The 23,599-nt window shown below is 42.5% G+C and overlaps 1 protein-coding gene and 1 long non-coding RNA gene across 7 annotated transcripts; both read left to right on the forward strand.

The window, feature by feature from the left end:
• The first annotated feature begins 2,838 nt into the window (after positions 1–2,838).
• Positions 2,839–9,322, forward strand: LOC128845039 (uncharacterized). Of its 2 annotated transcripts, XR_008446604.1 has the most exons (4): positions 2,839–3,304; positions 7,794–7,873; positions 8,156–8,211; positions 8,794–9,322. It is a non-coding gene; the product is annotated as an uncharacterized LOC128845039 (long non-coding RNA). The 2 variants fall into 2 exon arrangements; XR_008446605.1 differs by lacking the exon at positions 8,156–8,211 and having other exon boundaries at positions 2,847–3,304.
• A 4,146-nt stretch (positions 9,323–13,468) lies between these two features.
• Positions 13,469–20,785, forward strand: NR4A2 (nuclear receptor subfamily 4 group A member 2). 5 transcript variants are annotated; one of them, XM_054044853.1, is made up of 8 exons: positions 13,469–13,685; positions 15,351–15,472; positions 15,917–16,782; positions 17,575–17,704; positions 18,066–18,229; positions 18,955–19,157; positions 19,375–19,553; positions 19,672–20,785. In XM_054044853.1, exons 3-8 carry the CDS (start codon positions 15,919–15,921, stop codon positions 19,926–19,928), a joined length of 1,797 nt encoding a protein of 598 aa, XP_053900828.1. In that variant the 5' UTR covers positions 13,469–13,685; positions 15,351–15,472; positions 15,917–15,918; the 3' UTR covers positions 19,929–20,785. The 5 variants fall into 5 exon arrangements, with proteins under 5 accessions (XP_053900828.1, XP_053900831.1, XP_053900829.1 ...); XM_054044856.1 differs by having other exon boundaries at positions 13,470–13,685; positions 16,095–16,782; XM_054044854.1 differs by lacking the exon at positions 13,469–13,685 and having other exon boundaries at positions 15,206–15,472.
• Positions 20,786–23,599: the final 2,814 nt, after the last annotated feature.

Here is a 23,599-nt window from a genome sequence, read left to right on the forward strand (position 1 = left end):
GGGATAGAGAATAAGACAGAGAATATATTATTGCCCTTATATAAATTGATGGTATGGCCACATCTTGACTACTGCGTACAGATGTGGTCTCCTCATCTCGAAAAAGATATACTAGCACTAGAAAAGGTTCAGAGAAGGGCAACTAAAATGATTAGGGGTTTGGAACAGGTCGCAGATGAGGAGAGATTAAAGAGGCTAGGACTTTTCATCTTGGAAAAAAGGAGACTAAGGGAGGATATGCTAGAGGTATATAAAATCATGAGTGATGTGGAGAAAGTAGATAAGGAAAAGTTATTTACTTATTCCCATAATACAAGAACTAGGGGCCACCAAATGAAATTAATGGGTAGCAGGTTTAAAACAAATAAAAGGAAGTTCTTCTTCACACAGCACACAGTCAACTTGTAGAACTCCTTGCCTGAGGAGGTTGTGAAGGCTAGGACTATAACGGGGTTTGAAAGAGAACTGGATAAATTCATGGAGGTTAAGTCCATTAATGGCTATTAGCCAGGATGGGTAAGGAATGATGTCCCTAGCCTCTGTTTGTCCGAGGGTAGAGATGGATGGCAGGAGAGAGATCACTTCATCATTACTTATTAGGTTCACTCCCTCTGGGGCACCTGGCATTGGCCACTGTTGGCAGACAGGATAACTGGGCTAGATGGACCTTTGGTCTGACCCAGTATGGCTGTTCTTATGTTCTTATAATTCTGAAAATAATATGATCTGAATTGTGAACCAAATTTGACCTGATACAGCCCTTTAAATATTAATGACTAGAAAATACTTATATATTCCAAGATACAAAAATGTGTCATCTCAGGAATGAAACAAAGGGAAAGCTAAGAAAAAACATAGCTGCAATATACTAGGGGTATGTCTACATGATGGAGCCTATGCTGGCCTAGCTATTCTCATATAGCCCCCTAGCATAGACACAGCCTACACTAAGGCCTGGTCTACACTGCAGGGTTAGGTCAACGTAAGCTCTATAAGCTGATTAAGTAACACCGCCTTCCCGAGCAGCATAGAGTCAAGGTCAATATAATTAGGTTGATTCAGTGTGACAGTCAGTGTAGACACTGTGTTGCTTACATCGACTGTTACTGGCTTTAAGGAGCCATCCCACAATGCCCCACACTGACAATACAATCAGTACAAGCACTCCTGGTGAGGATGCGCACTGCCAACACAAGGAGCTGTGGGCACACACACAAGCAATTTAATAACTGTGGTGGCTATATGCCGACATAAGTTAGGTTGACATAATTTTGTAGTGTAGACATGGCCCAAAAGAAGAGTTTTGGGGTTGTTGGCTTTTTTTGGTTGGTGTGGGAACACCACCTCCCCAAACATCATTAGCTATGTCAACAGAAGCACTCTTCTCTTGCATAGCTGTGACTACACTAGGGGTTTTGTTGACACAGCTATTTTGGTCAGGGGTGTGGTTTTTTCACACCTCTGATTGATGTAGCTATGCCATATAATGTTGAAGTGTAAACCAAGCTTAAAAGGCACAGAGCTGTAACCTTTAGCAGAAAAACTGCAAAATGACTCCCTCAAGTCGTCAGCTAGTTAGCTTTCTCAGATTTAAAGGGCCAGCTGCCAGTAGAGACCATACTGGGAAAAACCCTCCTATAAAAGGGAGCTCCAAGTACAGTGCTTATTGATATGGTACCTGCTTTTTGTAGATTTGGACCTTTGATGAAAAGTATGGCAAAGTTTTCATAACTAAAGTTAGGTGTGTGATCTAGAATTTAAATGTATCAAATGTGTTAAGTAGAACACCAGCACAAGGAGCCAGGTCTTGATGGTGTGTTTTCCAATCCTGTTAGATCAATAAAATTGAAAAAACCCCTCAAGATGCAAGCTAAAGTGTTTAAAGCTGTTAGATGGGCTTCAGACTTGTTTGCCTGCATATTGACTGGGCTTTTCAATGTGTGTTAAACTAACTTGATGAGCTAACAATTTAAAAATCCTTTTTTGCCTGTCAAGACAGGGCCCAGTGAGAAGGAGAGGGGGAAAGAGAGAGGCCCTCATTCAGCAAGTTACTTAAGCACTCCTGAAAATGTAAACCTTAATCTCTCTGAGCCTCAGTTTCCCCCTGTTAAAACAAAGATGATGCCTACCCCCCAGGTTTGTTATCAGGCTTCTTCATCAATGTTTATAAAGCATTCTGCGTGCCACAGAATTGGAAAGTGCTCTACAAAGCATGAACTATTACTGAATATGCACTAACTTCTGTTTTCAAACAATCATTTATGCCAGTTCTACTTGATCATGAATCATGATAAACTTTACAAAGTAAAGAAACCCCAGGAAGAAGAGGCCAGTGAATTTTCATGGGAAGGACTCATCTTGTGTGGTTATTAAAGGAACTTTGCTGGGGGGAGCTGAGACCCAACACCTCGGCCTTGTGAAAAGATTTTACAAAACCCAGGATTCCTAGAAATGGTTTTCGCTTAATAAGCGGTTTGGGTTTAGAAGTTCCCCTTGCGGTGTTTTCACCGAAACATCGCAGCACAGGGCCGCTGCTGGGAGCGGCAGCGCGCGTGGCCTCCCCGGCCGAGCTCAGCCGCCGCGAGCAAGGAGCGCCAGGGGGGAGAAGTTCTGCGGCAACTTTGCTCGTCTCCTATTGGAAAGGGGAGGTGAGCAGACGTGGGGGCGGAGCGGGATTTCTGTCGCACGGGGGTAATGCCGGGTTCTCCAGAGAGGCCTCTGGGGTCACAGGCGGGGCAGAGCCCGAGCTGCGCAGGCTGGGGGTGGAGCTCTGTGCCAGCCTGCTGCCGCCGGGGGAAGCCCTGCGCCGGGCTGGCCGGGAGCCAGGCCGCAGCGGCAGGAGGCTCCTCCGTGCCCGGCCCCCACTGTGCGTGCGGGGAGCGCGCCTGACCCAGCCATTGTTTCCTATCTCCGCACCGGCGTCAGTGGAAAATCTCCCCACCTGCCGCGCCTGGGTCGGGCTATTTATCCGGCAGCGCTGCCGTCACGGAGAGCGGCGCTGCTGACGGGGGAGCTGACGCTCTTGTCCGCTACCGCTGGGCTTGTGGCGGTGACAGTGGGGCTCTGGGTGGCGCTGGGAACGGGGCGCGGAGGAGCGAGCGCCCCGCCGCAGCCCCCGCTTTCGCCTCCTCCTGGCCCCGGCTGCGACAAGTGGGGGGCGGCCGCTGCTGCTAGCGCCGCCCCCGGGACGCGCCTGGCAGTGTCCTGCCTCCCCTCCTGGCTCCTCTGGTGGCGCCCGGGCTGAGCCTGGGGAGCGCGGCTGGGGCACGGCGCGGATGGGAGGGACGCGCGGCGGACAGCGCAGGTAAGAGAGGAGCCAGGTAATGTCACAGGCAGGTGCGGGGGGAGGGGTGCGCGCGCCGCTTTATGGGGGACCAGTCCTGCAAGCAACACACAGAAACTTCGACTCATAGCACCCTGCCCCCCCCCCCCCCCCGAGAAAGGGAGGCTTCTCCCCCTTTCCCCCCCGTAGGCGCTGCCCGGGGCTGTGGACGTGTAACGATGCTCCTTCAGCTGCCTAACTCTCTGTTGACCTACACGCCCACTCCACCAGTGCGGGGCTTCCGAGAGAGTCCAGCTGCAGTCCCATAAAGTAGCAATCGTGGGGTGGGGTGCGTGACTGCCCTGCCTGCTTCCCCAGTAAAGGAGCGAAGGTAGGATCCGGCCTTCCAGCCAAGCGTAACTGCTTTTTCTCGAAACAGCCCCGCGAATTTAAAGTTGAAAATTAAACTCCAATAAAGCTTTTGCCTAATTTAACTTAACCGAGGTTTCTGTCGCCCTGGCAGGCTGCCTACCTGTCTCGATTTAATGGCGTTAAGCTAGGCTTTTTTTACACAAGTACAATTCCATCAATAGTTTTCTGCACAGCTGGATTTCTGCTGGGTGCAGATGTTGCTAATGGCAGCTTAAGCACGGATGGGCAGATAACATATGGAATGCAACATGTTGCCATATGGTCCGTTTAGCCTTTCACCTCCAAGAATATCAATCAAATATGTTCTGGGAGAAATTTAATGACTCTCTGAACAGGAAGATGAATTGCTTGGTAAGATTTATATTCCTTGACCTGATGCTATATAACAATAAGACAGTAAATGGAACTCACAGTTTTTATAATAAGAATGTGACCAAATGGGGCTAGATTTCAAATACTATAAACATTTGCATGTTAGGATCTTGACAGCTGTCAAATTATTCAGACAGTGAAGCGTGCCCCAATAAAAACATGTCCACAATAAAAATGGACAACCACAGCTTCCACAGTCTTCAGTAAAATTGCCTACATGTATCTCTCAAAACATTTGAAAGTATAAAACATTATTATTTATAAACACTCCAATATCTAAAACTATCCACACTTGTACAGCGTGCTAGTATGGACCAGGAATGGGGAAGAAAGGAGAGGTGCTATGGAACTAAATATTAGGATTCTCCAAAAAAACTAGGGAAAAAGATCCTGATAAATTTGTTGCTTCTCAGTAACTTCAAACAGGTTTACATCAGGGACCATATTTATCTTTTTATGACCTAAAGTTTTTGACTTCAGTATGATGGATTAAAACTTTTTGGCAGGAATTGCACTTGCAGAAAAATTAAGTAGATAACAATTCTAACTGGAACGGGTATGTGTACCCTTTCATCTGTTTATCTTATACTTTGAGTGTTACATATATCTTGGATGTAAAATACTTAGGTCCCAAACCAACCCCCAAATAAATAAATGGAAAGCCTCCTATTGCCTCCAGTGGCTGTTGGATTGGTCCCTTAGAGAATTTACAAAGCCTCTAGTGTTCTATTTTAGTGTCACAGTTGCAGTGTTTTGAAGTGTGAGCAGACTCTAAAGGACCTGCCTACCTGAACCTCTAGAGTATTTATTTATAAATGGTTGGTTACCTGTGTATAAATAGAATAATTTAAGATTAAAAAATATCAGTGACAGACTCAAAATGGTTATGTGACGGATTATAAATCTCTTTCCTTCTTTTATTGTATTAATTTATTTCCATCTTGAATGACATATCAGAGGGAAAGAATACAATACATTAATTAATGTAAAAGTGCCTTTGAAAAACTCTGAGTTAATTTTTCAAAGGCACTTTTACATTAATTAATGTATTGTATTCTTTCCCTCTGATATGTCATTCAAGATGGAAATAAATTAATACAATAAAAGAAGGAAAGAGATTTATAATCCGTCACATAACCATTTTGAGTCTGTCACTGATATTTTTAAATCTTAAATTAAATTACTCTATACACAGGTAACCAATATAGATTGCAAGTTCCTCGGGGCAGGGACTGTCTCTTTGCTATATGTTTATACAGTGCTTAGAACAACAGAGCTCTGGCCTCTAGGTGGTATTGTAAGACTAATAATAAATATTACTGTATATCTTTCTATTATGGGATAAACCTGATACATTAGTAAGAACAATTTGGTCAACTAATAGAAAATGATGTTTTATGCTCCCCAAAATAGATATACCATAAACAGGATATGTGATCATATTTTAATTAATATACCATATGTTTGGAGGTGTGTATGTATCATGTGAAAAAATTCTGTTGTTACATGAAGTTATTTCCTTTTCTCAACAGAAAACTAGACTCTTTCTCTCAGTATACTGGCACCATTCTTTTTCCATTGGCTGCACAAAGAGTAGAATTGAGCCCCTATTCCTAGTACATAATTACAGAAGCCTTTCCATCTAAATATGTGTAGGCAAAGTTTGAGTTGCCCACATATGAAATAACTTATCATGTTAGGCACAATGAGTTATTGCCATTTTGCCAGCAAGGATAAAAAATGCTGTAGAGCCAAGATTATCAAACCGCATAAAATAACTCGTTTGACTTAAAACAAACAAACAAACAAAAAACATTTTGATCAGAACATGCTTAGAAAAAAATGGTATTCTGTTAATGCTTCTTGTATTTAACAGGATTTCCAATGGATGAATATTGTGGCAAGTACATAGGGGGCAAGTGTCACTGTGTTGTGATTTAATCAGTTATTGTGTTCCTTATACAACTACTGTCTTCCTTATACAACTCTGCCTGATTGAGAACTTTTAAAAACAAACAAATAATTCTGCACAGAATTATAAAGGTCCCTTTGAGGGGACCTACATTGCTATGAGTCTCTATGATTTTTGTTTTTACTCATTTTCACTTTTAAAAAATGCAAACCTCTTCTACAGGCATTAGTTCTGTGGTTTTTGTTTGTTTGTTTGTTTTGTTCTCTATGAACTGATTCTGTTCATGCATGTCCCACTCCCACAAATGACTTGTGCAGAATTACTGTTTTAAAGTCCTAGGTAACATCCATTATAATTTTAACTTAATCCTGTAGTCCTAAACTCAGATAAAGGTCCTCATTAAAGTCAGTGGGGAGCTTTGGCTGAGTAAGGACTGTGGAGTCAAGGTCTATGTGGCTGATTGCCAAAATTAGCCCTATAGAAGGATTGAACTGCATTTGAACCTGTCACCATTATTCTAATGACCTGGGGAGGGAATCACATTGTTAGTGATTGGTAAAACATTGGATTTTAAAGTATTTGTTTAGATATGGGCCTTCTAAAATTTGGACTTCAATGCCAAAAAGGATTCATTATTCACATTCTTATCTCTTAAATTGCCAACTGACTGGAACATTGATTACATAATGGTGCATATACTTCATCTGGGGAAGGAAAGGAGAGGGAATTTGAAAAAATTCAAACATCACATATTGTGGATCCTAAATGCATTAATTTCCTTATAGCGTAATTCTGATTGCATTACAACCACAGCTGTTTATCATTCTCTGATGTATTAAAATATTTTGCACTTTTGCTTCTCATTTTGATGTAAGAGCTATAGCAATATGTGACAAACTTTAGAGAAAATCAACATTATGCTGCTCCCCACATTTGAAAGTGTGCGTCTGATTTGTATAGTAGTACTATAGTACTTCTTTGTGTATAATGGTGGAGAGATTGTCTCCCATCTTTAGTAATAAAAAGTGACTTTTTAAAATGAAAGTGACCAGTACACCTCTTCTAAAACGGTTCAATCTATTAAGTTACAAGCATGTATAGACAATCTCACATTGATATACAGTTTTTAGTTTATCCTGTTTTAGTGGGACTATCATGTAAATATATAATGTAAAAGTGCACTTCCTATTTAATACTTTATCAGATTGACAGTTGTTTTAATTGTGTTCTTGTATTTAGATACCAAAATACAGCATTTCACTATATTTTATAAAATTGTGTTTGCATTTATTTAATGTAAGGTTCTTTTTTAAAGCATGTAGTCTTGAATGTTTGTTCTCCCTTTTTTCACATTATTACTCTGATACTGCTTGATTAGCTCCCTCCCCAGTCATGATTGGTAATTAAAATAGGCATTAAAATTAGTCACTTAGCAATTTTGCTGTTCAATTGGCAATTAAATTACTTAATTGCAATTAAAGTCCTAATTTTAATTGGCAAAATGATAGATGTAGATTTAAGATAATATGTATAAATACTTTAATAAGTGTCTATATAAGGATTACTTAATTACTCAACTTCAAGTTTATGCTGTTAACTTTAGAACTTTTAAGTGAGCAATGAAATTTATATTACATCTATTCTAAGGATATGATAATTAGATGTATTACTTATCATGATAAGGGTCTTCGCTATATGTTATTTCTCTTAAAACTATGGTGTGGGCTAACCATTGAAATATACACTATTCATCGTATTACAAACTAGTCATACTTTTAGTTTTGTAATTCAATGTGACTTTCATTCAAATGGTAGATTGGCCTACTGAAGTAGTCTAAGGTTATTCTGCTGAACATAAGTGAGATTGAACTACAGTAAACCGGTTATAATTTCAGGTGAGAATAACTAAATCCTATATTTTATTTCAAGTTGGAATTTTCAACTATTTAATGGATATCTGTTGAAATAAAGGATCATTAGAAAAAGCAAACATGTTTTAGAAAGAGATTCTGAAGATGAAACTTAAAATATTGTTGTACATGTGAATTTTCACTAACTTTACTTGTGGTCACTTTACCATAACACAGGGTTTCAGTGAGACTTACTCAACAAATCTATAGTTAAGAACTTAAATCACATGCTATGAAACTTATTTGCATTATTTCCCTTTATTTCAGTGGGACTAGATATCTGAGGTAAAGCAAGCAGTTTGGGCCTCATGTTCATATGTCAGGTGCCATATTTACAATATGTAATATAAAAATATTTTTAACTCTTAAATTGAAAGCATTCTCAGTTTAGACACAGTATAATGGAATAATTATTGATTGATACAGATTGCATGTTTATGAGTAATTTTGGACTTGTATGTAAGTATCCTCTTAATATTTTAGATGCGTTAGAATGCACAAGTACTCCTGTTCTTTTTGCGGATACAGACTAACACGGCTGCTACTCTGAAAGAATGTCTATTGTATACATTAAAAATAGGGGGGGTTCTTTTAAAATATTTCTCTGTAAAGTTCTTTTTGTTCAGTTCATTCTAAACTGATTATATTTACATATAATCCTAAAGATGTTTTTTTTCCTAAGTCAATTTTTGTTAGTTTTAGTCTATTTACATTCATAATAGAAGAATATAATCGTTTTCAACAAGTCAAAAACAAGGCAGAAAAGAAAATTGCATGCAAATTGCCAAAGATCTGGATCATACATATTACAGAAATACCAACTTTCCTTATTCTTAAACTGTCAGTGAAAAACAATGAAATAAACTGATTTGTGTGGTTTTTTTTTTTTATTTTTAAATATACAGACTTGATTGCAGCAGAAAACTCAATTTGAAGACACACAGCAATTCTCAGAAGTCGCATTCTCTCAAGAATTCAATATATGGGACAAATTTTTATTATGAAACTACTGCCAAAGTCAAGCTACCTCTCTTTGCTCCTAACTCCAAGTGTGGTACATCACTACACTGTTTAAAGTGATTGTTATGTTGCCTTTTAAAACAGATTCCTAAAGTGGTTTTAATGAAAAGGTAGTGCTCTTACTTTCACTCTATGTAACTTTACTCCGTGAATTAAGTTTTTGCTTTTTTCAAAATTCTGTTCCTGTCATTGATCCCACTGAAGTCACAGAGAGTTTTACCATTGACATCAATAGGGTAATGCATATACAGTGTTTCATACGTTTTTGAGATGAGGGAAAATACTATTTCATGCAAGCCTTTATTAACCATTTAATTAAAAGTTCCCTGGTTACGGTTTAATTTCTAAATTGTGATGTATTTTAAATGTATATACAGATTATGTGAAATATATACAATAAAATATTATAATTGAGTTCCCTAGAGTGGCCTTTCTTTTTAGATTTTTAACACAGTGGTATATAATTATTATAAAAATGCACATATAACTACTGGTCTTCTGCTTATTTTCATGGTCAAATTTTCAAAGTTATCAGAGCAATAAGACCACTGATCTATTATTCTAAAAATGTTACTTTAATTTTTTAAAAGATGGCATAAATTGTGGATTTAGAGGAGGGAGGGAACACAGTGTCAACAAAAAACAACCCTCATTGTTGAAATGTTATTGGTCTGAGGAGAAAAGACACAGTGAAAACATCACTGCCATCAGTCTATTCTTCTTAAAAACATATTTGCTATTTTTGAAAATCAAAGTTTTAATTTTGCTTAGGCTCTGTAGAACTTTTCATTTATTTTAAAAGGACAAAGGCCAATAATTTTCATATTTTTATTCCCCTCTGTATTTTTTTCAAGAAGATGGCAGCAATGGAATAATATTTAGAAATACAGATACCGTGTTTTTTAAGAACTGTATGAAGTCTTCCCATTTGACTAAAAATCTTTATAAGGTTAGTCATTAGGCTTTGGGCCTAAAAAAAGACTGTACTTCCTGTCAAACTGCCACATCATGGTTCCTCTGTATACACCATTTTGAACAGCTGGAGTCATTTTTAGCATGGGGAAATCACTTACATTTAGCCCATTGTTTTACTGTTTATAGCTATTGCTCAATTGGGTGTGGGTGTACGTACGTGTACACACACACACTTTCTACAGTCAGGAATCCTCTTGTTTTATTGTTTTAAAAAATATGTCTTTGGTTTTCCAAACCTGATTTGAATTTTGTTAGGTGATTAAAAAGCCACTACTTCAGATGGCATTTATGTGGACATAAAACCTCTTCCTTCTGAGGAGTTAGATTCTAGGAATCTGTCCCAAAATAGAGAGAGCACCATGCCAATTTATTTAGAAATTATTTAAAGGCTTGAAGCAATACACAAGTTGTTATAGTGATGGTTTCTATGCTGCTGTTTCAGATCCATATGCCATTCTGTACTAGGGAGACAAGGTGGGTGAGGTAATATTGTTTATTGGACCAACTTCTGCTGGTGAGAGGGACAAGCATTTGCACTTACACGGGGCTTCTCAAATGTTTGTCTATCTCACCAGCAGAAACTGGTCCAGTAAATAATACTCCTTTATCCACCTTGTATCATTAATATCCTGCGCCCAACACAACTACCCCACCACTGCCCAGGTTGTCTAGGTGCAGTTTTGTATTGATTGTGAAGTCTAGCCTCCTACTGGTGGGATCCCTGAACTGCAGTGGCTGATGGTTCTGATTGGACTGCTGCTGCTGTACTTCCACCACTTTGGTGGTGGTTTAAACTTCTTCACACGCTGTGTGCGTGTGTTAACACATCTGGCTGTTGGACATCAGGATTCCTACTTAGCATAGGAGTAGCTGAAGCCCATTTTGTCACAACTACTGATATCCCTTCCAGAGGCAAAAAGAAGACCCAAAGATGTCAAGTAGAGGTGTAATTTTGGTACAGAGCGGTGAGGAGAACTTTCAGTAATTTTTTTTGCATGGGTTAAAACAGTACCTTCCAAGTCTTTCTGGAAAGTAATTGTCCTCTTAGAAACTTGCTTCTCTTGTATTTTAGGAATGAGAGTGATAGGGATTCAATATGTCTACATAAAACCAGTAGACAGATCATCATCCTTACCTGCAAGAAATCATGGGGAACTCGCAACGTTGCACAGTTGCCACTGCCATTAAGAAGAGCTAACACAAAACACTACAGTGGGGAGAGGGGGTGCGATACACTTGTGAGCTCCTTTGAAGTACAGTGGCTCAGGGGAGCTTTTAATAAATAAGAGTTTTGACAATGGCAGACACATTGCTTAAAAACCCCCCACCTCTCCTTCTTTCATAGTTACTTGCAGTGCTGGTGTAGCCATGTCTGTCGCAGTGTATCAGAGAGACAAGGCAGGTGCGTGAGGCAATATCATGTATCCGACCAACTGCTGTTGGTGAAAGAGAGGAGCTAGTATCCTAGTGCCAGTAGCACACCCTGTCTCGGATTGCTAAGGTCCCAAGCACACAGCCCCTAAGGAACTTTGCAGAAAGTCCCTTTTGAACGAGGGTCCTTCCCGTTTTGGGGTGGCTTTTAACCAGTGACTCCCACTGGCAACCCGGGAGCCCGCGGGCACCGAGCCTTGGGGGCTCGCGAGCTTCCGCCCGGGGATACTTAAAATAGCCCCGCCCACTCTCGGGCTATAAGCGGCTCCCGCCACTGCAATGGAGCAGGGAGCCGGCCAAGCAGCTGCTATTTTTGGCGCAGCCGGCTGGTTGCGTCAATAGCGGCGTCCCCTTGCGTCACGCGCCGCCCCGCCCAACTCTCACTTTTTCCCTTTCGTTCGCTTCAGCCCGCGGGCGGCGGCTGACGCTGCTGCGTTCATGCTAATGAGCCGCCCCCCCCGTCTGCGGCTAGCCCAGGCTGCCGCCGCCGTAGAGCTTAAGGTGGCTGCCTCAGGTTCCCCTCGCTCGGCGCGCCTGGGGCGCCCGGGGCTATTTATAGCGCTGCCAAACATAGCTCCCGTGACGGCCAAGGGGAAGGGGGCCCCCAGCGCAGGCACGCGTCCTGGCTGCAAAGAGGGCTAGAGGGGCTGTAGCAGGGCAAGCTCCTTCCCGCTGATGAGAGGCGGATAAAGCCATCCAAAGGGAGCTGCTTCCCTGCACCGTGGCCGTCAGCTTAATAGAGCTTTGAACCCCCGTACAGGGAGGTCAGATGCTGCAGTCGTCCGGGGAACCAGGATAGATGAGGTGCTTCTCTGGAGCGTGACTAAAACCCCACAGGGCAGGGGCTGGGCGGGGACACCCGGACTGTCTCCGAAGGGGCCATGCCCTGCAGGAAAAGGGGATAAAACATGAAGCACAGGTCATACCCTCAAGTCGAGAGCCAGCTTTCCTCCGGCAGAAGGGGAGGTGGGGGCAGGTGTGGCTCTTGCTGGGTCCCTATAATTGTTCCTGTTACGTACGGGCAAGTACTTCTCTTCTTAGTAGGCATTTTCTGCGCGCCTTCCTTTCCTTTCTGAGAGCTGGAGTGCCCACTCCGAGCCTATTTCAGTGGATTAGCATGCAAAGCAGAGACAAGGCTGTGTGACAGCTTCTAGTATTACCCTGGTCTGAGTAAAGGGCACCCCCACCGTCACCCTTGCTCTGCACTTTTTCTCTCAGTAGAGCACAGAGGTATTGACAGCCATGCTTTTACATTGCATAAGTTAAAGTATAATGCGTATAACTCCGTACAATCGGGTTCTTTATTCCCCGCGTACGGAAAGAAACGGTGTCCGCGGCGGGACAGGAACTTTCCTCCCAAAACAAACATTTATTTCCAACGCCTTTAATTAGCACTTTTAAGTGGTGCTGTGGGATGTAAACCAACCGCCCCACCACCTTCCTGACAATTGGACAACTTGTTGCGTGAAGTTGTATGGTTTTGAGAGAAGGATGATTTCAAGGCACCGGCGGACTCCGATTTTATACGGTGACGATTGCTCTGCGCCGCGTAATAAAACATTCTATCAGACAGGCCTGGAGAGAGTGAATCTGGTGCTAACAGGCGCTGCTGTTTTTTTGGGGGGGGAAAGGGGGGGTCCTCATTTCTAGCCTGTAGAAAATGCTTCCATGGGTCACAAAGAAGGGGAAAAAACTGTATCTAGAAAATGCATGAAAGTAGCGATGTCCGTATGTATGTACGTATGCAAGAAAAATCCCCGTACCGTACTGTGGTATAGACACACAACTTAGCAGACCCCACGCAGGCAGAGCAGCACACGTTATTATACAGTGTGCCTGCGTGCGGAGAGCCGCAGAGAGATCCTCTAAGGTTTATGCCACGGCGTGGGGGGTGGAGGGAATCTAGTTCTTTGTTTACAGTCTTGCACATCTAGGGGGGTGTACGTGCGAGGGGGGGGTTACACCTATTTTGGAAAAGCTGTAACAAGGTGAACCGAGGGAGCTTGTTCCCACCTTAAAATCTGCACTCTTGGTGATGTCACGTCGGAAATTTACCAAAGCAAGAACTGGCCAACTGTGCAGAGAGATCCAGCCCCTCGGATGGCTGATTGGGCGGGCAGCACTGACGTGCACTGACGCTTGGAGACTTTAGGTGCATGTTGGCTGTGGAATACGGAGCCCACATAAACAAAGGCACATTGGAGGGAAGGGCCAGTCTGTCCGGCTTGCTCGCACTGTGCTTTACTAGTACTGTACTTCCCAACAGAGAATAACTAGCAAGTGCTCTGTCATCGGTTGTTTTGTCCGCCGATCTGCCCTTGGGAAACTGTTGTTCAGACGGTTGAATGAATGAAAAAGACATTGCTAACAAGTGAGTATTGATTTTTGTAAAATTCCCCTATTTAATCTTGTCGTTGATTTACAGCCATCTGCAGGATGCCCTCAATCTTCAATATGGACTCCAGTGGAGGGGGCTGGGAGGGTAGATGGAAATAGGAGGCGTTAAACTATTTTGTGTGTGGCTTTCAAATGCAACCTTTTTCCATACTGTATTTCCAAAGTGTCAGTCAGTTAATTCATCACTCAGTGAGTCTCGGATCTGGTTCTGTAAAAGATGCTAACGTGAAATCAACTTTGGTGCAAGAATATGCCCCTGACTTTCTGCTGTAACTTTCACCTGTTTGGGGGACATAGGGTGTCGAAGTTGGGCTGTTAAGGTAAACGTGTGTAGCTGGGACCTGAACTTCCACGGTTACATAGCAGGAGAAAAGTTCTTCAGCGTATGTGTTGCTTGGGAACATTTTTCTTTCTCCATCTCCAAGGCTAGCAAGCGGTGCTGGTGTTATAGGCAGCTCTGTAGAGTTCTGTGGTGTCCTATCACTTAGTTGCCTTTGATATGTATTGCTGCCGTGTGCGTGTTATAAGCTTGTCTAGGGGGGGGGGGGGGGGGCTTGCAAGGCTACCTGCTTGTTTCATCTAGCGTAGTTATTCTTTTCGGCGGTGATCCTTCGCCCCCCCACCCTATTTACTTAGTGTATACTGACCATCAACAGAGCAAGCTGTCATGCCAGACGTTAATTAGCAGAACGCGGAAGAGAAAGGAGTGAATATTTTGATCAATTGGAGTTAGATTGAAGATGCGTAGTCGCTGTCTGTGGTATCAATGAAGTCTGGAGATTTTAGGGATGTTAGCGTGGTTTGTTTCACCTGGTAGGGTAAATATTAAGTTTGTGGCTGTACAACTGGTAATGTATTACATGTGTAAGGTGTCACACTATGAAGCAAATAGTATTGGTGGGGGTTTAAAGTCACTCCTGCTTAAAGGAGCTGCGAGTTCTGTTTATTTCACATGTCCCCTTTTAACTTTAGTTGTGCATATTTACAAAACAAAGCGAAAATATATTCGACGGCGTTCATTTATTGTTAATTAAGATTTCCCTGGGTCAGTGCATCCACTAAAAGCATTTTACACCTCTGTTAACCAGGTTTCTTTCATCTAAAACTCCTTTGGCTTCTTTGATTGTCTAGTTACCTTATTTAACGTGGTTTGTTGTCATTTATGCCCCTTTTTAGAGCTGTCGTTAAAAAGTCACATTTGGATTTTAGGGACTTTCAAGGGAAGGTGCAAAAATGTGCCTTCCCCCTTTTATTCTTCAATAAATGGACTCGGATGTTATTTGGGGAGGGGATAGGTGTTAGAAATCAAATCAATTCCCCCCGTAGAAATAATAGAACAAAATAATTAAAAATAATAATGTAAATAACAACCTGCTTTCAGTAAGTTTTCTTCCCGATAATAACTCATTGGGGGAAGTAGTTTATATGCCAAAATGCCATAAGGACAACATTTCATATTAGCTCTGACTAGCTCTTTTCTTAAACTATTTTAAATCTGATTTCTTTATTAAAAGGCCGCACCATCTCTCTTACTAAAACAGGCAAGCTTTGTCCTAGAGAAGCTCATGGTTTTGTGATACATTTGTTTCAAATCAATCCTTAGCAAATCTGAACATAAAGTCTATTGTGTCTGTTTCAGAGAGCGTACTGGGCAGTCTGGAGTCCTCACTGATTTTCTAAAATCTTGGAAACTTTGCCTCCATTGAATTCCGACACTGTCCACCTTTAATTCCCTCGAAAACGCCTGTAACTCGGCTGAAGGTTTGTGAGCTTAATTTCTTTAATATTCAAAAGAAACAACTTCACACTGAAAGCCAAGTAACATAAGTAAGACACGTGCGTAGATGTGTTCCAAACAACTTCACATTGTGCAACTCACTTCATCGTGTTTCTTTACAAATGAACTAGCTGAAAATATCATTGTACACAGAAATAAAGCGACTGGTGCTCATTCGGTCTGTTTGTGGGGGACTGAAAGACATTTTGGGGGTACACTATGCACTTTAAACATTCACAAACATCAGAGCTCTATGTACTTTAGTGTAATCTCTTTTTTTCCCCTGTGAACACGTTTTCTTTGCGCAATAAGAAGTGTGTGCGGCTTCCTAATGTGGCCCGCAGTGTTGTAGAAAGCAGGTGTACAAAGCAGGGGAGAAAGTATGCAGTTGACCAGGCTGAGTATATATTACACTGTTTCATTTCCAGCCATGCCCTGTGTTCAGGCTCAGTATGGGTCATCGCCTCAAGGAGCCAGCCCAGCTTCCCAGAGCTACAGTTACCACTCTTCAGGAGAATACAGCTCCGATTTCTTAACTCCAGAGTTTGTCAAGTTTAGCATGGACCTCACCAACACTGAAATCACTGCCACCACTTCTCTCCCCAGCTTCAGTACCTTTATGGACAACTACAGCACAAGCTACGACGTGAAGCCACCTTGCTTGTACCAAATGCCCCTGTCCGGACAGCAGTCCTCTATTAAAGTGGAAGACATTCAGATGCACAGCTACCAGCAACACAACCACCTCCCCCCCCAGTCGGAGGAGATGATGCCTCATTCAGGCTCCGTTTACTACAAGCCTTCGTCGCCCCCGACTCCCACCACCCCCGGCTTCCAGGTGCAGCACAGCCCCATGTGGGACGACCCTGGCTCCCTCCACAACTTCCACCAGAATTACGTGGCCACCACCCACATGATCGAGCAGAGGAAAACGCCAGTGTCCAGGCTCTCCTTATTCTCATTTAAGCAATCACCCCCAGGAACCCCAGTGTCCAGCTGCCAGATGCGATTTGACGGGCCCCTCCACGTGCCCATGAACCCAGAGCCATCCGGGGCCCACCATGTAGTCGATGGCCAGACATTTGCAGTGCCCAATCCCATCCGCAAACAGGCATCCATGGGCTTCCCAGGGCTACAGATTGGCCATGCTTCCCAGCTGCTGGACACCCAGGTGCCATCCCCTCCCTCCCGGGGATCTCCATCCAACGAGGGCCTCTGTGCAGTGTGCGGGGACAACGCGGCCTGCCAGCACTACGGAGTGCGCACCTGTGAGGGCTGCAAAGGGTTCTTCAAGGTGAGCTGGAGGTGCTGAGAGCGCGTGGGGAGGGTTGGGGAAAGAGTTAATTCACACACTCCAAAGGGATCCCCCTCCTGCGCTCACCCATACAAATGCAAAGCAACAGCCTGGCCAAAGAGCTCAGGCGCAGATCCCACTGGGAGGGAGGGGAGAACCGCAACCACAGAAGGAGCTAGCAGGAAAGGAGAGCAAATGTTTGCAAATAACAGCGCCTTGTGCTCCTCTAAGCCCGAGGTCGTTTTTTGCAAAACTCCCCGCTGCAATGGGCCAAGACACACTGAGGTCCTTGGTGCCGGCCCCAAATGGCTGCAGGTCCTTGGCGAGAAGTTGCGTGCAGGAGTTGAACAGGAGGCATTTGCATGTGCTAGAAGCTGCCTTCCCCTTCAGATTGAAATTGGTTAGGACAGAGAACCGTGTCTAAGCTAACCAAGTGGAACAGAATTCCCTATGGTAAAATTAAGTGATCTCTTTATTTCACCATCCTGATTGAATAATCTTATCATTTTAAATAGAGAAGGTCTCCAAGGAATGTAAATAATATGAATGCCCACGGATTTGTATTTACTGAGCGTCTCCTTCTCCTTCTCTTGGCATATAAAACACTGCTAGGAGCTGCAAGGTTAGCTCAAATGTTAACGCTATCAATTTTCTTCTGTTAAATGCCCTGGAAAAAAAAAGGAAGGGGAGGGGGGAATCCCAGCCATGGAGACACTTTAACTTGATCAGTTGGGGGCTGCAGAATTTAATGGAAAGTAACAAATAATTTGTCATTTCCTTCTCTCTGTGTAGCGCACTGTCCAGAAAAACGCAAAATACGTGTGTTTAGCAAATAAAAACTGCCCAGTTGACAAACGCCGCAGAAATCGCTGTCAGTATTGTCGGTTTCAAAAGTGCCTTGCAGTTGGCATGGTCAAAGAAGGTAGGTCTTCAGCGACCCACGGATACACCCTCTTCTTTCCTCTCAGATACACCCTCCCCCACACATACTTTCTGTTCCCTCTCCGCCCACCCCAGAATTTCTTTGTGTCAGGCCTCAGCTGGGAGAATGATCTCTGATTCCCTGAGAGCCATACAGATTTTTATTTAAATAGGATCCCCTTGGAATAAGAAATAAAATAAAGCAGCATTTTTTACCCTTCTCGGGTGTAGCTCTTTGCAGCCTTGGCGATGTATACACACGAGGCCTAGGTACCTTTAGCGGAGGGGGGAGGGGCTGTGTGTTTCACTCTCGTGTGTTATATGTGAGGGGAAGGAACGCTGAACATCCTTTTCTTTCGCAGTGGTACGCACAGACAGTTTAAAAGGCCGAAGGGGTCGCTTACCATCCAAACCGAAGAGCCCCCAGGAGCCCTCTCCCCCCTCTCCCCCGGTGAGTCTGATCAGTGCCCTGGTGAGAGCCCATGTCGACTCCAACCCGGCTATGAGCAGCCTGGACTATTCCAGGGTAAGCTGGAGACAATATTAACATACAGACATAGCTGCAAACACGCACACACATGCCCATATGCAGAAAGAGAGAGAGAGAGAGAGAGAGACTATAACCAACCCCCCTTCACTCACTACACGCTGCAGATGTCGGTCCCATTTGTTCCACAGAGTTTCGGGACTCTCGTGACATTGTCACGCACTCCTGTATACTCTGAGCACCTGCTTTTCAGCTTCTACACACCCGAGTGCTGGTAGTCCATGCACTGAGTAGTGATCCTGGGGCAAACTGGACTCGGAGTGAGGCAGGAGCATAGCAAGAATATTGTGTGTTATTCCAGCTGCGCGGAAATATAGGAGCTAATGAAAGGGGGGTTATTAAAATACATCCAGTGCTATAATTTTTATTAAGGGGTTACCAGGCTTTCCAGGAGGCTAACACTGGGACTGGCATGAATACTAACTTGCTAATTGTGTTGTGTAGATAAGAGTGAACGCTTCTCAATGCAGGGTGACCCTCTGTTTAGTCTGTATAGAAATGGCAATTTACATATTCAAAGCAACGACCTCATAGCGCCATCCCTAATTGAATTAATTGCCCTGGAACATCTAATTTCCTTACTGGTCAGAGAGAGGTTTAATTGTTATAAAAACCTGGCTCCCCTACTAGAAATGGGGTTAGCAATTTCACGGGTTATATATTTTAGAGAACCTCATTAAGTGCTTTTTAAAATGAAATTCCAGTTCCAGGCTAACCCTGACTACCAGATGAGTGGAGATGACACTCAGCATATCCAGCAGTTTTATGATCTCTTGACCGGCTCCATGGAGATCATCCGAGGATGGGCAGAAAAAATCCCTGGTTTCACTGACCTTTCTAAACCAGACCAGGACCTCCTCTTCGAATCCGCTTTCTTGGAACTGTTTGTGCTGCGGCTAGCATACAGGTAAATGTCCAAAATTCAAAAGGCAACTTCTGGATTATTATGAAATCAAATCCTTTCATGGTCCACTGATCTGCGTTTTATTAACTCCCGGGTAATTAGGTGCCTCTTAAATCCTCCATTTATTGCTCTTCGCGTAATTAGTTGTTTAGCTTATCTTTTATTTTTCCCCCTTTTCTCTTTCTCGCCTTCACCCCCCCTCCCGTTGTATTAATTGCAGGTCCAGCCCAGTGGAGGGCAAGCTTATCTTTTGCAATGGGGTGGTCCTGCACAGGTTGCAATGTGTCCGTGGCTTTGGAGAATGGATTGATTCCATTGTTGAATTCTCCTCCAACTTGCAAAATATGAACATCGACATATCTGCCTTCTCATGCATCGCTGCCCTGGCTATGGTAACAGGTCAGTACAGCTCTACCTTCTTGTGTTTGGTGTTTCAACATCACTACACAGACCATTTGCCCTGTTCTGGTATCCACATTGTCAAACCTGTGATGTCCTGCATCCTTGTCTTTTGCAGAGAGGCACGGGCTAAAGGAACCCAAGAGGGTGGAAGAACTTCAGAACAAGATTGTAAATTGTCTCAAAGACCATGTGACTTTCAATAACGGAGGTTTGAATCGCCCCAATTATTTGTCCAAACTCTTGGGGAAGCTCCCTGAACTTCGCACCCTTTGCACACAGGGGCTGCAACGCATTTTCTACCTGAAACTAGAAGATTTGGTGCCACCTCCAGCAATAATCGACAAACTTTTTCTGGACACTTTACCTTTTTAAGACTCTTCCCATGCACTTAAAGTGAACTTTAAAGAAAATAAACTCGACCTGTCTGAAGGGGAATTCACCTGTGCGCAAAGCAGCACCTTTGGGTGCCAGATTCCCATCCCCAAAACTGTTGCTAACCTCTTGAAGGCAGAACGTGAATGGGCATTTTGGCTCTGGGGCATCAAGGATTCAGATGATGGACAACTTAAATACCATGGTATAAGCTTTTTATTATCGGCTCAAAATATTAAGAAGGACTTCTGATTAAAAAGACGATCATATTTGGCAACGCCGGGCTAAGACTCATATGATGACAAAGTATTAAGGTGACCCACAAGTCTCACCCTCTTAAAGACTAAAGTTTTCTGATGTAAAAGAAAGCTGTAATATATACTAAAAACTAAATGTTGCGTGGGTGGCATGAAATTAAAGAAGGCAAAGACTTGTAAATTTATCAGATGCAGTTTGGCTTTTTAAATTATTCTGTGCCTATTTATGAATAAATATTAAAACCAATTCTAAAAGAAAGAACATAGATGTGTTTGCAAATAAAGAGAATTAAGTAACTCAATGAAATGGGAAAGCATGATGATTCTAGGATGATAATGTTATAGGCACTTGCTATTTCAGTAATGTCTATATTCTATAAATAGTATTTCAGACACTATGTAGTCTGTTAGATTTTATAAAGATTGGTAGTTATCTAAGCTTCAAACATTTTCTCAATTGTAAAATAGGTGGGCACAAGTATTACAAAACCGAAATCTTGGACAAAGGGGCACATAGTGTTTGTAAACACCGTCCAACATTCCTTGTTTGTAAGTGTTGTATGTACTGTTGATGTTGATTAAAAAAAGTTTATATCTTGATTATTTTGTTGTCTAAAGCTAAACAAATCTTGCATGCAGCAGCTTTTGACTGTTTCCAGAGTGCTTATAATATATATAACTCCCTGGAAATTACTGAGCACTTTGAATTTTTTGTTTTGTTTTTTATGTCTAAAATTGTCGATTAATATATTATTTTATGTTTGAGTAATATTTTTAATATTGCCATATTCTGTAGTATTTTTCTTTGTATATTTCCAGTATGGCACATTATACAAGTCACTGCCTTTTTTTCTATGGTGTATGACAGTTAGAGACGCTGAATTTTTTTTCTTGATAAACTCTTTCTTTGAGGAAAGACAATTTTAATGTTTACAAAAATAAAACCATGTAAACGAATAGAATTTCGTCTTCTTTCTGTCTAAGCGAGAAGTACCAATACCAAAATCCATTGCAGATAAAGAAAATTGACTGTGACGATATAGTAATAAAAAGTGAAAAGGAGAACGGATGAGCTGTGTCACTTATTTAGTAATTTGTGGAGATGAATTTGCAAACTCTGAAGGAGGAGCAAGAGGAACACTTAAAACTGAAAGGTTGGTCCAGATTTTATTCTTAGGAGGTCTATGTCCTTCTATTGAGTTCAACAACTACTTTTAATGGCATAGAAGTCATTTAAATCTTCGTGTATATTGTTTTTGTAAAAGCAAGGCACTTTTATGGATTCTATTTCCGAAATCCTGTACTGTACCTCTTGGGGTCTGTTTGGGATGGGGAGAGAAGTAAAGGGGACAGATGCTGGTGACAATCCCACAGACGTTGTTTTCTGAAGTCTGAAGATTTTTTTAAAAAATGTGTTTAAATATTGTTTACATGAAAATATTTTCATTTTAGGGATCAATGGAGCCTGGCTTAGAACACTTAGAGTTCTCTTCGAAGAAAGTATCTGAATAAATAAGACAGGAATTGTCTGCTTTGACTCCGGCTTGCTATAAATAAGTTATGACGCAGTCACATATTTAGCGACTTTTAAAGTTTAAAGAATGAAAGCTAGAAAAGCTAATTTAACTGTTTATAGTGACCCCAAGCCTCTTGTATTTCAGTGTGAGACTGAGAAAAGATCTCTTGTTTCATAGCTTTGAACGGTGCAGGCTGCAAATTGGTACAGAAACAAAACATGGATTTGAGAAATTGTGAAACAATATAATGTATTTAAAATGTGGCTATTAGACTGATTAGCGCCAACATATTATATGTGGTAAAATTTACAATGAAATGAAAGCTTTGGTATTATGTGCGGGGAATTGAGATAACTTCAGTCTCTTATGTTAGGGAAGGAAAATGTATGTGGAGATGTATCCCGGAGTCTATGCTGAAGTCTATTATTTTCAATTTGATTTGAATATATTATTTGCAAAGTATAATAAAGAAAACGGATGGACAGATTAGGGAAAAGGAGATAAGACCAGTTTTCCGGGTTTCCAGAAAAGGGGATTGAGGAGCGAGAGATTCTCAATCTATTTTCAGAGTCCAGGAGCATGGGAGGTAAAAGCCCAAGTCACAGCTAACAAACCTTATTAAAATAAGGAAATCTGCTGAGCCCCCGTAGTTAACTAACTGGAGGCAAAGGAATGAGAAGGCGAGAGACAACGCAGGGGAAATGCGAGTGTGTAGTTTAAACCTATTCCATCACATTGTGCGGCTCAAGACTGCGCAGGTATCATCATCTAGTTATTTCACTTCTTACCTATTCAGGCTAACAGTGAATCAGGCTGATACCGCACTAGGATGTGCTGTACAGCGTACAACCCCGGTATCACTGAACTCCTGTCCCCGGGGCTGTACCGCAGCGATGCCCCGGGATCTTTATTGTCTTCTCTTCGGATACAGGCTCTCCGATTCTCTGCTTCACCCCACAGGCTGCGCTTGGGCTAAGGTGGGCAGAGGACTGTCCAGCTCCAGAACGGAGAAGAGACAGGTCCTGTGTCCAGCTTGTCTGTTGTTTGTCCCTAAAGGGAGAAGGACCGGGGGCTCTCTGCGGTACAATCTGCTCTCCCAGACTCTGACTCTTAAGCAATACAGGGGATGCAAAATCTTCCTAATGTCTCATCCCCCGTGTCTCTCCCCAACCGCAGCTGTTTGGGGCCAGGGAACTGAAAGTCTTTGAGCAGGAAGCTTCTGTCGCTGCGGATCAAACTTTTTTAAGTTAGTGCCCTGACCGATCCCTTAAGCAGAGAAAAGGCAAAGGATCAAAAGGCAGGGTCTCTATGATACCCTCACGCAGTCCTCGAAATCCAAGCCGCAGTGAGGTTCTCCAAAGATACTCGAAACTTTCCAGGGCAGTGTTTAGGATCGGGGTCATTCGACTTCTTATCCCCAAATGCACTGAAACAAACGCTGAAACTATCCCCCCGTTGGGCCAAATTCTGTTCTCATGATGAAGTTATTTCGGATGTACCCAGGTGTAGTTTATAACGGAGTTACTCCGGCTTTACCCAGATGTGCATGATATCAGAATATAGCCCAATGCTTTTAACCGATTAATGTTTCTCTGGGTAAATGTACAGATTATGCAGGATACACGTCAACAGAGGGACAATACTATTAATTTATGGAGACACCTATTGTTAAATCAATTTGGGAAGTAAAGTTATTTTTATTTCCTGATGCTGATCGTCTCTCTTAGCATCTCCAAACTGATTTCCTCCGTTTCGTGCGCTTCTTCTGAAAGTCTTTACGCTTCTCATTCTCTGGCACGCCTCTACCGTGACTTTGCTTATTACAGTTACTTTAAATGTAAAGATGCTGTTATGTCAAGAACCACGTTTATATTTAGTTACGGACTCGCATCGGTCT

The sequence above is a fragment of the Malaclemys terrapin genome, chromosome 11 (genome assembly GCF_027887155.1).
Source record: "Malaclemys terrapin pileata isolate rMalTer1 chromosome 11, rMalTer1.hap1, whole genome shotgun sequence".
Lineage (NCBI taxonomy): Eukaryota > Metazoa > Chordata > Testudines > Emydidae > Malaclemys > Malaclemys terrapin.

Excerpts from the sequence above, each read along its gene's own strand:
- NR4A2 (XM_054044852.1), top strand. The coding sequence starts at position 15,871 with ATGCAGTTGACCAGGCTGAGTATATATTACACTGTTTCATTTCCAGCC. Across the intron at positions 16,783-17,574 it reads GCTGCAAAGGGTTCTTCAAG|CGCACTGTCCAGAAAAACGC; the intron begins GTGAGCTGGAGG and ends CTCTCTGTGTAG. Across the intron at positions 19,554-19,671 it reads TGCCCTGGCTATGGTAACAG|AGAGGCACGGGCTAAAGGAA; the intron begins GTCAGTACAGCT and ends TGTCTTTTGCAG.